At 35.9% G+C, this 14,486-nt stretch overlaps 1 protein-coding gene across 1 annotated transcript in view; it reads left to right on the forward strand.

The window, feature by feature from the left end:
• LOC112947594 (glypican-6) overlaps positions 1 to 14,486 on the forward strand; it is a gene marked incomplete at its 3' end in the record, with an annotated part of 427,468 nt that overhangs the window by 156,869 nt on the left and 256,113 nt on the right. Inside the window, exon 2 of the mRNA XM_026039716.1 lies at positions 10,369 to 10,760. Within this exon, the coding sequence (XP_025895501.1) occupies positions 10,369 to 10,760 (392 nt within the window). The remainder of the gene's footprint in view (positions 1 to 10,368; positions 10,761 to 14,486) is intronic.

Here is a 14,486-nt window from a genome sequence, read left to right on the forward strand (position 1 = left end):
ATGGTAAAAAAAAAAAAACAATGCTCTATTTTTATTAATTCAAAAGTTCTCCCTCTGCAACCACAGATAAAAATAGTTTCTCCTGTGTTGCATCCTTTTTAAAACATACCTGACACTGAAAAAACAGGCTTTACTGATTAGGCATCTTTTTTTCTCATACCCTTGTTTGCCTGAACTTTCTAAATTTTGTATTATGGTCTGCATTATRTATGTGATTAAGTTATTAACAGCGGTGATCTTGTTTCTGATTTTTAAAATAGGGTCATGATTCACTTTTTCAGGCTTCTGAAGTGATATCAGCTCTAACAGTACTCATTGCTTCAAAAATATAGAAATAATCCAAAGGATTAAAATGTATGCATATTTTCCTAATCCTCCATTTCCTMCTGATGGGTCTGGATTTGTGCCTCTGGCATTTCCATTCATCCAAAGCAGCCCATGTATTTAATTTATGGGCTCACATTTAGCTTTGAAGGATCACAAGCAGCCCTTTGGAGCTGATGGCAATGTATCAGCCAGCAGCAAAATAACATGAGACTGAAATTTTTATTTGCTGTCAAACTCCATAACATCACARAGGAAAAAAATCGAGGGTAGATCTGAGTTTTTCCAGAGGCAGAGGTATTTTATAACTGTAGAAATAGCTGTGTACAAAGTAGAAATCAGTTTACCTCTTAAGTAGTATCCCCAGCTTAGTCAGTTTTTTTTTTTTAATGTAAAACACAATGCCAAAATAAATTGCAATTTACAACAGATTGAACTGGTGCTCAACATGTAGGAAACCATGATTTTCAGCTATAACAGACAAGATCACATCTTGCTGGTGGATTGTACAAGCTTTTATGGTGCTTTTGCAGAATCAGYAAAGATACATAGAAGAGAACAATTTTAAAGAAAAAACAGGTAGCAACAACAAATAATTCCAGTGTGCTACGAAATATTTCAGTTCAGATCTTGATGGCTCTTTGTACTCAACAGAAATGCTTTTCGGTACCCTCTTCAGTTTCATCTTCTGTTACTAAACTATTTTTTATTGCAATAAGGGACTAAAAAATAAACTATGCATGGGTATGTAATGTTAATTAGACTGCTTCATGACTAATGATGGTATACGTGGAACGGTATCTATTGGGATTAGTTTGACATTCAGCATAAAAATCGCAATTGAAATATATCACACATACACATTATGGGCAGTTCTGACTGAACATGTGTTCTATATAAGACAGGASCATGTGACTAATAAAATAATACTTTTTTCAGTGGAAGAGGAGAATAAGTGGATGTAGAACTTCCTACATGCTGGATTGAATGAACAATATAATTTAATGCCGAACTCCAATATTAAAATTACTTAATGGGAAAGTATTTTTAATTATACAGTTTGTAAATGCTGAGGCAGTTACAGTATAAGACTACCTAGAATGCATAAAATTATAATGTACAAATGATGTCTCTTATTATGCAAAAGGAGCAGTGTAATTAGTGTCATCTAACATGTAACATACCTCATTTTTACATTTTTCCCAAATTAGCACTGTTTTAGTGTGAGTCCAAATGTCTTTCAACAATTATTTTGATTCTCACTCAAGTAAGGACATTGTCTCAATTGAATCCAGAAGGTGCATTCTTTCTTGTGTCCTTTTCAAAGAAATCACTTCCTTGACAGCTGTAGTGAGATATCTTTACCTTATGGTGCCATATGTTGAACAATTCTCCCAGTTGAGTAAGTATGTATATGTATATATGTATATATGTTTGGAAACATACAAAGATGACCAAAAATCCAAATAATCTCTTTAAGTAAGTTTACATTTTACTTTGCTATCTCTGCAGACAGATGAAGACTTTATACTCTCATAGCAATAAAACTCATGCTTATGTGTATATTTAAAAGAAAACATTAGCACTGTTCGAGTCCAGTTTATATTAAGAGATGGTCTCCTGTAGAACAWGAACTGGGCTTTCGTTTTAAAACCCGTTTTGGACTTCTAATATAAGTCATTCCTCCTCTCCCCACCAACTATATAAAAGGAGAGCTCAAGTAAGATTCTACACTGGGGTTCTTCATATCTGGAGGGATGTGTAGTCTGTATGTAGATGTAGAGTGCAGCTCTCTCCCTACAACTTGACAAGAGGGGCTATCTGGGGGGACTGTTCTTCTGTGAGTGTATTCACAGGCAATGGTTTCAGTGATATCAAGAGATCATACTAGGAGAACCTGTGGAAAACTGAAGTCCAGCTTTTCTCATTTTCTGCCTTCTACTCAGTTGCCATTTTTTTTTCTCTTTTATGTTCTTTCCAACTCTTTTCTCCATCTTTCGCTTACYTGTTTCACCTGTACTACCTCTTTTGCACTTGTTTTTCCTCCCTCATTTGAAAGGTTCTGCTGCAGCATAGTTCAGAAAAACAAGTATAAGAGATCTTGTCAGTGTGGGTCAATCAGACATTGTCACAATATGCTGCTTAGGAGAACAGCAGGATCACATCTTACAGTGATGTCTCTCCAAGATGGGAAAAATTAAATGAGAAGAACAGTCAGTGGAAACTTCAGCTCAGATGTGACACAGTGTTAATATTACCTATTTTACAGACCTGAAAGTTTGGAAGTCCATAGTGACTACTGTGGGGGAAAATAAAAATAGGATTCAGAAATAGGATTCAGGTCTCCCAGTTACTATTTAAGCATACCACTTCTCTTCAACAAAGGACCACATCAAGAAGTCAAAGCTACTACTTGTTTGGTTAGAGAATCCCGATCTGCTGGGTTCACTGAAATATTTTTGTTGTCACATCCAAAAGATTCAGCACCTAATCAGCAGAACAGCATAGAAACACAAAGTCTTTGATATCACACATATCCATTAAGACGGAAACATCTCATGCACACAGCACCTAATTAATGGGAACAAGCAGTAAACGTGTCCTAGTTCAATTGAAGAGAAAGTAGATTAAACTGTTTTAAATCTAATGTAACCCTAAATGTATGCTAATTTTGCTAGGATAGTTTTCCAGTTCATCATATCATATTTAACTTTTAAGTTTCCTTATGACTGGAAAACTCACACAGTAGACATAATTCTAGGAAWGAAAAAAATTCTATCAAGATAGCTGGTCAGATAAAACTAAATCAGACAGTAGCACAGTGAACTGGAGTCTGTAGATAAAGATTTGTGTTGACATTAAAGCTATTCAGTCACAAACTTTGTTTTGTAAMCCCTGAGCTTTGAAACATCCAGGTAGGAAGGACTATTGACTTCACAATTTTCCACCACCACTATGTGAATGCAGATCCATGATCTGAAAGTGAGACTGTTTTCTTCAAAAGTTACAGATCAAGGGTCTTATCCTTATGGTTCATAATGATTTTGTACATTGCCTTGTTTCAAAATTCCTCACATCTGATGTCTAGGACCACTGTCTTTTCATAAAATTTGTAGTAATACCTTAGGAAAATCTTCCTATACAAACTGAAAACATTTGAGCTGACTTCTTGACATTTAAGTTAGCTTTTTTGATTTTACAATTGAAAAAGAAAGCTGGTTTGAACAAACAATGAGAAGTTTGTTCAATTGACAGTGTAGCTCAATTTATAAGTAAGAAATCCAATGATACCTCTGTATGACAGTAACAAATAGTATTGGTGTTTTTTGGGGAAAGCTCAGTAACCTGAAAGCTGAGAGGCAACTAGGGAATCAGCCCAACCCTGAGGGGGCATGGGACTGCTTTGAGTGAGTGGAGAAATGGGATACACTCAAAAATAATACCTCCTTACCATGGAGGTATTTTTATCTTTTCTCYCAGAAGCATTAAAGCATAACAGAAATTATTATTCGCATTCAGAGGTTTCAGGAAAAACCATCAACATGACTTCATTACCTTTTAAGCTCAGGACTTATATACAAAATTGATTTTATGTATATAATAATTTCAGTAGGAAGCTAAATGCTAAACTGCTTTTACAGCAGGTTTCTATTGGTTAGTTCAAATAGAAGTCTCTGCATTTACTACAATGTGCTCTGTAGCAAGTTTCACATGTTAAGAGTATTTTTGAGCTAATATATTGTTTTTCTAATAAACACTAAAAGAACTTGTTTCAAAGAAATAGAAATTTGAAATGAGATGAGAAGGAGAAGTGCAACCATTTACATCAGTTATAAAATAAATACAACTAACTGTGAAGGTATTTCTTAACTCTCTGCACTTGCAAGTTTGACTTGAAAGTAGCCGCAATTCTCATTTTAAACAGGTCATGATGTGCCTCAGCCTGCCTTGCTGGATATGTGTCTTTCCTTGGTGGCATGMAGCAACTGCACTTCCTACTGGGTACTTTGACCTAATAGCTGTGATTGAGTAGCTGCTTTCAGAAAATACCCSCTTCTGGCTTGTGAACTGAGACACTAGAGCACGTAGCTGTAATATGAATTTCAGCCTCTGAAGCCAAATAGGGCCCATGACCAAGTTTTTTGCTTCCTCTGTGACAGCTCTTCACAGCAGTCTATAATGTTTGAAAAGGGAGAAAAAAACTATTTTAAAAGAAAGAAAGGAGGAAGCCCTCTGCACTGCTCATACCTGCCTAATTCTGGGCTGAGATTTCTGCCTCTGAATCACTGTTCCAAAGTGTTGCTGTTGTCAGGYGGCAAAAAAATGCTAACTGTAAAAGACAGGGAACATTTCAGTATTCTCCACAGGCCGTTTAGAACCACCTTCCACATTAATGAATCCTGCTTTTACTCAATTAATSCCATCTATTCAGTGGATAGGCATCAAGGCATCCAACTCAGTGCCAGATTTCTTCCCAATGCCTTACCTGACTTCTGAACACTATGGGTTTGAATCTATCAGTCTCCATAACCTCTCTGGTTTGCAGCATGCTTGTCACAAAAAGTACCTATTTGTTCTTCTTCCTCAGAATAAATTTATTCTGGTTTAAATCAGTTTTATCTAGCTTGCTCCACTGTGAATGAATACAGACTTTTGGCCCACCTTGCCCAGTATTAAGATACCACAAACTTCTGGAAATTCTAGAAGACCTGCTGTAATTATAAGCATGGCAAAGAATTTTCATGCAAAATGTTAGATGGTAAATCTCCTTAGCTATTGAAGTGGATATTTAATAGCCTTTAGTGGTGTATAGGGAAAAACAGAACAGGCTCTGTATATTAAAACAATTGTTGCCATAAGTCTTATAGTTTATATATTGTTAATATCATTTCATGAAAGCTTTAAATGCTTTTCAGAAGAAAATGTGGTGACTCATGAATTTTGCATGAGGCATTATACATTTTTATGAACATATGATGTAAAATTCATCATTTTGAAATTCACAGATATCCATGAAATGTTACATGTCTGTCTTTGGTCATGGATATTCATGACAGTAGTACTGCTGTAGGYATTTAAATGTCCATTCATAAATATTCTAGAATGTGGCTCTCTGATGCCATGTAACATTTTGCTTGCATTTTATGAGTACTTTACTTAGGGATTTTCCACTTGATAATGAAAGTAGAAGCTTCAGAAATAATTATTAGTGTATATATAACTTATGTGAAAAGCTATCCCATTGCTTTGTTTTTATTTCTAGCATTTTCTTTCTTGACTATTACTGCAAATCCAATTAATTCTATAAGGAGATCTTGGGAATTCAGGTTACATATTTATTGTCGAGAATACATCATTWTTACAAATAAAAAGGTGCAATGTAACATGAATTAAGATTTTAGAGAACAGTAAATATTTCAGAAAAGTATATTTAATAATTTTCAAGTAAAAATTCTCCATGGTTGTTTGAAAATTAGTGCTCACCAGTAGGAAACCTAGGCTTTCTTGGAGAACTGCATGCATGCTTTGAGTGGTGGCAGTCAATGAAAGGAAATAAGCATGCCAACCTGAGCACGGTTTTACACAAAAGCTGATATATATATATATATATATATCAGCAGGTATATACCTTGCATATATACCAGACATATGTATGCCTGCCCATACGCTCTGCAGAGCTTTGTGTAACGCTGCTGTATTTTCTCAGGTAGCAGTTAGACTGCATGTCACAGGCATTAGATGCATCAAAATACAACCACCTCAGGTTCTACTGAGGAAGCAAGTTGAACCAAATATAAGGCAAATGAATGAAATTGGCTTTTAGTCTTTCTTGGCACAAAGACTGTACATATCTGCTTATTTTAGGGAATCAGATGACAACTATTTTCAACTTTGTGTTTTGTCTTATGCTCATATGTTGGTTTTGCATAAATCACAGACATAATAAAAAATGAAGGGAACTTAGCGGGTTAGGGAAGATCATAAAACATCCACTCCTATCTAATACAAATTTGTTTTTCTAATAATTGTCTCTAGACAGTAGTTATTACATTGTGTCAAAAGCAGTTATTACATCATGTCATGCTGTAATTTTATCCCTAGTCCTGATCCACTGACATGTGGTGACAACTAGTTGTCTCTTTGGAATTAGGTTAGCTCTCAGGTTGAATTAAATTATCACATTAGATTACCTATATTAAAATAGAGTGAGAAAGTAACTCTATTCAGTTGAGAAGGAAGTGTGAGAGCTAGCAAAGTCTTATTTTAATCTGAGAAAACCAKGTACAATTCAATAAAATCCTTTAAGCAACATATCTTTTCACTTTGTAAATATATTGTCTGATGATAGACAAAATGTTTAACAACAATTTAAAATTCATCTATAGAGATGTGCTATCATGAATCTGACATCCTAAATTTACAAATAATATTAAAAAAATAGAAACTATCTGAAGTGATATGCATTGACTGTAAACTCATCATTTAAGCCTATATTGAGCATGTACTGGTTTCAAATAGTAATCTTCCTTTCCTCTTTTCAGTTCTATGTGTGGTAACTCATGATATGCCTCAGACWCTATACTTTTGAACAATCTCATAAACACAATTAAGCTGGCTTGCTGATGATCTTCTGGCTAATAAATGAAAGTTATATAAAAATGTGTGTGCAGCATAAGACATACGCAGGGCATACTCTGTCATAAAACTGAATACTGTATAAAATTAGGCAAAAATATTTCCAGCAGTAGCATTGCTCAAGACAGCTTTCTTTGGCAGCAAAATTTTCCCCAAGACACATATTTTAAAACACTGCACAGTTCTCTCTTACATAGATTCTCCACTCCCACCCTGGCTCTTGARTGCCTTCCAGGAGCACATTAAGCAACATGATTAATGTCTGTCTCATCTTTACTCTTCTACTTAGAGCTGAAATATTACATTATTTTTCAAAAGGCATCTGCAGGTTGATGAAATATCATCTTTGCAATGGGCATAAAGTCTTTAAATTACTACGAAGACTATGGAAAAATTCAACCTTTGCAGAGGGAAGTACTGTTTCTCTTGATATGACTGGACATGTGCCCAGCCACGCCAGGACAGTCTCTGTACATGAGCAGGGCAAAACAGACTAGACTCTTAAGATATGTTGCTTTTCTGACTAAAAAAGCAAGTGGTCTTTCACAGCAGCATTCATTTTGCTGAACAGGATTTTTTTTTTTTTTTTTTTTTTTTTTTTTTTTTTTTTGTGACTAATTAATGCAACATGAGAGCCCTTTTTCTCTTTGAAATTGAAACAGGTGTCCAATTTTGTAGTTGTTGCTGCTTTATTAACCTAATCCTGCAGAGGGTTACTGATGCAGTAACTGTCTTAAAGTAACTGTCTGTTGTACCAAAGCATGCAGAAGGATAAAGGTCTAACTTTTTAACGGCATAACAACTTACTCTAAGCAAAAGCTTTCAAAGACTGGAGACCTAAGAGAAAACTAAAAATTAACTGCCATTCAGAAGACGCTAATTTTCCCACAGCTAATCATATGCCTGGTGTCACATTTGGCCTAACATGACATTCAAGCTTTTATTGCTACTGATAATGTCTATATTGCAGTATATTTAAAGATTGCAACCCGCTCAGGGCACATTGTGCTAGATGCTATACAAGCATAGAATAAATGACTATTCCAGCCTAGAAAGTTTGGGTGATTTCCAACAGACTGATTATGAGATTGCAAAATAATAGCCCTACATAAAGAAATAATATGCTAACAATCTCAAACTAGAGGAGCTGTCAGCCAACTCTTTATGTCACTGATTTATACAATGGCATAATCTTTTAAGATAAATAGTGGGATTTCCAGTGTGGCTCTAGATTGGGAGGCATTTGATTTGCCTACAGCAACCTCTTAATGTACAGAAGCCCATGTGAGAGGACTGAGGGGCCTGGATTCACTCATTTTATGATTGCTTTTCACAGCTGTCATTCAATTGCACTGGGTCTGACTGCCAGACCTCAGTCCTGAAACAGGTTGTCTGACAGGCTTTTGTCTTACAGACTGTGTGAATACAGAGCCAGATCTATTCAACCACACACCCAGTGCACATTGCTTCTTACAAGAAGCAATGCTGAATGCATAAAATAATAATCAGGATGATTTAGATATCAAGGATCCCACCATATTAGAAATAGGGTTGAAAAACTATTGTGTTTTGTTTTTCTCTAAAACTGCTTTGTTGGATTGCATGGATAATTAAAAAAAAATCAACAGAATAGATATACAGTATACTGTATGTTGTGAATCTCAAGTTATTCTTCTTGATAAAGAGCATATTTTTGTTTGTTTGCTTTCCAAACTGTAAAGAGAAGAGCTMTAGTTTTAATGACAGTTTAGACATTGATATATTTACTAGAATATATTTTCCCTTTAATAAGCACTTTGATGTACCAAATGTATTCTCAGTGTTGTGTGTATGCATTGTCATTATAACCCCTTTGCAGTTATCTAGGAGATCAAAGACAGCAGTTCTGCACAATCTCTGCCAAAAAGAAAAGGCTCTGCTCCTGCTGAATCTTTGCAGCGTGGTACACAGTGTTTAGTGTACTCTGTTTTTGAGTCATCAATTCCAAGTCCTCAAATTTTGTGAATATGTTTTTCTTTGGGTTCTTAAATCCCATCCTATCTTCAGCATTACACTGCTTTTGCATTTTCAGGAGTCTCTGTAGCTGTGTAATGGCTCCATGTTGTTGTAAGGATATTCACATGATAGCAGTTGCTGTGATTTTAAGTCAGGGTGTCCATTCAGTTGGCATATAAAAATTGTGTCCTTGGGCACTGAGCATGCATTTAGAATCTGGTGTCTTGGAGCTGGATGTATGATGATTTCTACATCAGCATGACTCATTTAATGGCAATAAATATGTCTTCGCTAAAGGCATTGCCATCTCTGCCTTACTGCCTGCAGTGTCCCATTTGCAGGCTACAACACTCGTAAAATCTTTTTTCAAAGGAGATATAAGGAGGCTGCATTTGATAAGGGACTTTATGACAAGTGGACATTATAGGAAGATGGTGCCTTGTAAAATCTGAAGGAGCTCTGCCTGCTTTATCAGTTTATGTTAAAAGAATGACTATATATGTTTAATGAATATCTAGGGAAAACCTAAGCATCACATGCCAATTAAAAGATTTTAATAGAAGATATCATTGCACATTTTTGTTGTCCTAAGAAAGATGTCAGAGATTTCTGCTGTGGTTGGTATCCATGGGCCTGTTTCCAGAATCAACTCCATAAGCCAAAAATTAAAAATAGCTTATGGTGCAAGCTGAAATAATTAGCATGCACAGAAGCAGTTGTTTCACATACATTTGAAGAAACAGAAAGCATACTATACCAATGCCAATGACTAGAACGAATGAGAATAAGTAGTCGGGCTAGGAGAGGACTGGCGGGTGATTCTGGAACAGTCCTTGTGTATAATATCAAATTATTGAAAACGCTAACATTTTCTTAGTATGACTTAGACAAACAATATTTCTAAAAGGAATTCTGCATATGTACATTCATCTTTCTTCCACATTTTCATCAAGAATATTTAAAAATAAGTTATCAGACTTATTTCTGTGGTGTTCTATGTTAGAAGATCAGCATTCTAGCATCACTGCAGTTTCAGCTAAAACATCATATTATTGGCCTCACATTGAGAGTACAAGATGTGCTACACAAGCTATTGAGGATTTTGCAAGTGGCTGGGATTGCTATACTCACATAATAGGTGAAGAATTGGAACTATTCTCAGTGAAGTTCATTTAGATGTGTTTTTAATGTTTAGCATTCTAGGTATTATCTTTCTGCCTACTTGGGGAATGCTGGACATTTCCTATTTTTCTTTATCTCTAAATAAAGCTATTTTCTAGTCAAATAATAGGATTTTACTGGTGAAGTGTAGTGGCAAAAATATATTATGTCATTTTTTTACTAAGTTATTTACAAAAAGACCTTTGTACCTAATTAATAATTTTTATTAACCTCTGCTTATTTTGTCTGCAGAATTTTTCCGAGAACTTCTGGAGAATGCAGAAAAATCCCTAAATGACATGTTTGTACGGACATATGGGATGCTGTACATGCAGAACTCAGAAGTGTTCCAGGATCTCTTCACAGAACTGAAACGATATTATACGGGAGGCAATGTGAACTTGGAGGAAATGCTAAATGATTTCTGGGCTCGGCTACTGGAGCGGATGTTCCAGCTCATAAACCCTCAGTATCATTTCACTGAGGACTACTTGGAGTGTGTGAGCAAGTACACAGACCAGCTGAAACCATTTGGAGATGTCCCAAGGAAGCTGAAGGTTCAAGTGACTAGAGCTTTCATTGCTGCACGGACCTTTGTTCAGGGGCTGACTGTAGGCAGAGAGGTTGCAAACAGAGTATCCAAGGTAATCTAAAATTATTTTTAACTTGAAATTTGTTTCCAATGTGTTTATTAGACAGTTGAATTCTATTTATGCACTGCTTTTTTTTTTTTTTTTTTTTAGCATGTACTGATACACCTCTTCTAAGTTTAATAACGGGGGCAACATGTCTAAAACTTTAGGAGTCAGTATTAAGGTAATACTGACTGGAATATGTCAATATACATCCCAACTCTATCACAGTAGTGAATATCATTAGTAATGAAAAGTTTACATATATAAAAGATGATGATTACGATCAGAATTTAAATGTTTCAAGTAAATTTATGCAGCTGTTTGTCAGGGCAGCACAGCCTGTACGGAATTCATTCATCATTCAATGGAGTGATGGATGTTGTTAGGATGTCTAGTCTAGATGGATGTCTAGTCATGCTTTTGCTGAGGAAACAGACCACTTGTGACACCTCTAGAGTTTGAGCTTTCCCAAAGGACAGCTTGACTCACATTTATTTGTTTTAATTATTTATCTATGCAAATATTTATGAGGATTATAACCCTTGAGGGCTTCATATAATTAAAGCTGCATAAGGAAAAAAAAAAAGAAAAGAATACACACACACACACATATCTGGGTATCTGAAATGTGCCTGAATTACTTCTTATGTAATGTTTCAAAATCAGCTATAGTTTTCTGAATTCCTGTTCCAATAAGTTTTGTGATCTAGGAATCTAGATATATTTCACAGGCCTAATACATAGTGCATCCKTTTGTATTCTGAATTGCTGAAGTGAGGTTCTATATGAGATGCTTAAATAGTTTCTTCTTGTCTATAGTTGTTTGGCTGATTTTGGGCTTACCATTTACAACTAGTTCCTACATTTACAACCTAAGCCATTCCTCTTCATTCATTCCTCTTCATCTTCTTCATCTTTTGTTTCTTTTAAAACACAGAGAGAGGGCAAGGTGGAGGCAGAGCTGATATATTGGACAGTGGATTGCAATTCAAGCACTCAAGACAAGGAAAACCCGACAACTAAACTTTTCTACTATGCATGATGCGTTATTTTGTAATTAAAAAATCAGAAGCTGTGGAGCCAGAGAGGCAGCTGAAGGGTCATTTTTCACTTCAGTGGTGGTGATCAAAATACATGATCTGGTTACCCAGTTCAAACTAAGGCCTCTTCCTCCCWGTTGTCTTCCTGGACAATGGCATTGGGTTTTCCTCTATTTCTGGCACTGTTRATTCTTGCATTCCTTTCTGAACAGCAGCATGGTACCAGGATAAAATCCCAGCCTGCCTAGCCAGGTTGGTGGATGACAGGTTTATTTAGCTTGTGTGTGGACTGCATATACGAGCCTCCTCAGACTTCCAGGGAAGGGCTTTGGTGCCCACCTTGGTGAGGCTTTAGGTGCAAATGCCCAGCTCTGAAATCACTCTTTGTCAGTAGGCACTAAGTTTTGTTGCAATAACTCATTCTCTTTATAGGGATTAGGCTATGTAGTTCATGTAATAAATAGATTTTGTGTGAAACCCAAACAGATTAAGGTATGAAATGTAGACTGAGATTATGCTTTTTCTTTGCATGTACATAAATGCAAAGAAAGTGCAGGTATCTTGCCTTTCCTTACCCAGGAAATGTTTTTATTTAGTCTGCTGGTTTGGGGCACACAAGCCCTTTGAAAAATAGATACTTATCGATAGATAACTAAATGATCATATGATCTAAATAATGATATAATCATATAATATGAGAAATACTAGTTSTATAACCCTAATGTGAGCCTTTTTATAGTGATACTTGAAGGTGGTAACAGTGGCTTTACAATTTTACAATTTTATATTGTGGTGCTTCTGAYTTTTTAACTTGAAAGTAATCTTTTAAAATCTTTTAAGAGTTCCTGGTAGTTTATGTGGTTGCAAGATTCTGCATAGGTTCTTTTCTTCAGATATACATAAATATATTTTGAAGTAATAAATTCCTGAGGATTAGATTATTCTACTATTCTTGCCAGCTTCCTAGGTGTCTGGTTATTTATACCTGTGTTAAAATCCAACTGTTTGGCATATTGATTGATTTAATAAAAGTTTCTTCCAAGCATCACAGGAAAGAGCTATGATGAAAACAAAGGAATGAACTCCTTCACATGCATTGACCTCTGAAATCCCATTGCATCTGATTGTGTGTGTCATGTTGGTGGGAATTTTGATATGCATGCTCAGGTTTTGCATAAAATAAGTCTCTGTAGGTGATGTATTATAAATCTTGAACCTTTTAGGAACATTTCTATATATGTATAGGAGTCAATGAGGCTAAGTTTTCATATGCAGAGCTTCCAAATTAGTAGTCCAGTAGCCTTRTAGAAACCCTACAGCACTCCCACCTCACTTCCTGATGGGTTTCAGAAGGAGTCCCACCTCAATCATATGTCACATCTGCTTGGCCCATATGGTTGTTTCTAGTAATACAGTGGCTAGCCCTAGGTGTTCAGTTCTGTGAGAGTGGTATATTTCTGTTGGGTCTGTTGACTGTATTGATTACATTTCTGTTAAGTATGTTGAGTGTTGAGATGCCAAGTTCACAAGCAGATGCTTGCCTTTAGGCATCTAAATGTTGGCATCCACATTCAGGGCTGAGTCTCACTAAAGTTATAGAGCAATCTTGTTATTGATAATGCTTGAATACTTGACTTGAACAGATTTCCAAACCACAGAGAACTCAATGCATCTTTATTTTCATTTCTGGAATCTTCCTCTTCAGACTTTAGGTGCACACTGGCATGAAATTAGAACTCTGATACAAAAAAAAAAATGTATGAAGTAGGAAGTTGCGCAATTAAAATGTGGTTCAGAACAGATATAAAGAAACACTTTTCACTATCAGAAGAGTAAAACAGAGATATAGATTCCCCAGAGAGGCTGCACAGGCTCTGTCCTTGGAKGTTTTCAATACTCAAGTGGACATAGCACTGAGCAACCTGTCTGACCTCAGAGATGAATCTACCTTGAGCTGCAGGTTGGACTAGAGACCTCCTGAAATCACTTCCAGACTGAATTAGCCTATGATCCTTTCAAATATTCATGAAGTTCTACTTAAATGTAGAATGTGCTTTGATGGCAAGATTGACTTTAGCATTAAAATATCTGTGGATGTATTCATATCCACAGCAAATGGTAAAAAGTTCTGGTTTTAGGAAATGTGTCAGGTATAGGCTAGTGAGACAAATGAAAAGAACACTAAATGACCCCAAAGACACAAAATTAGTAAATAGCCTATGGATGTGATTACTCTGATATCCACATCTTCCTGCTTATATAATAAATACATATTTTTGCATTAGTGTATCTACTATAGAGCATGACAAATGCTCTATCTATAGTATAAAGAGTTTTTCTTTAAACTTAATTTAGAACAGATTAAAACTGTTCTTTAAAATTAGTACAACTTTACCACAAAAAAAAAAAGTATATAAATATTATTTTCCTTATTCCAGTAAGGAACTGCTGGGCAAAGTGAACGAGAAAAAAAGAGTGTACAGCTTGTGGAAGAAGGAACAGGCCACGTGGGAGGAATACAGGCGCATTGTCAGAGAATGCAGATGTGAAACAAGGAAGGCCAAAGCCCCGGTGGAATTAGATTTGGCGAGGCATGTCAGGGACAACAGGAAGGGTTTCTGTAAGTATGTCAACAGCAAGAGGAAGACAAGGGGAAATGTTAGTGCACTGCTGAATGGGGAAGGGGCCTTGGTGA

The sequence above is a fragment of the Nothoprocta perdicaria genome, unplaced genomic scaffold, assembly GCF_003342845.1.
Source record: "Nothoprocta perdicaria isolate Ctin4 unplaced genomic scaffold, notPer1 scaffold_239, whole genome shotgun sequence".
NCBI classification, from domain to species: Eukaryota; Metazoa; Chordata; class Aves; order Tinamiformes; family Tinamidae; genus Nothoprocta; species Nothoprocta perdicaria.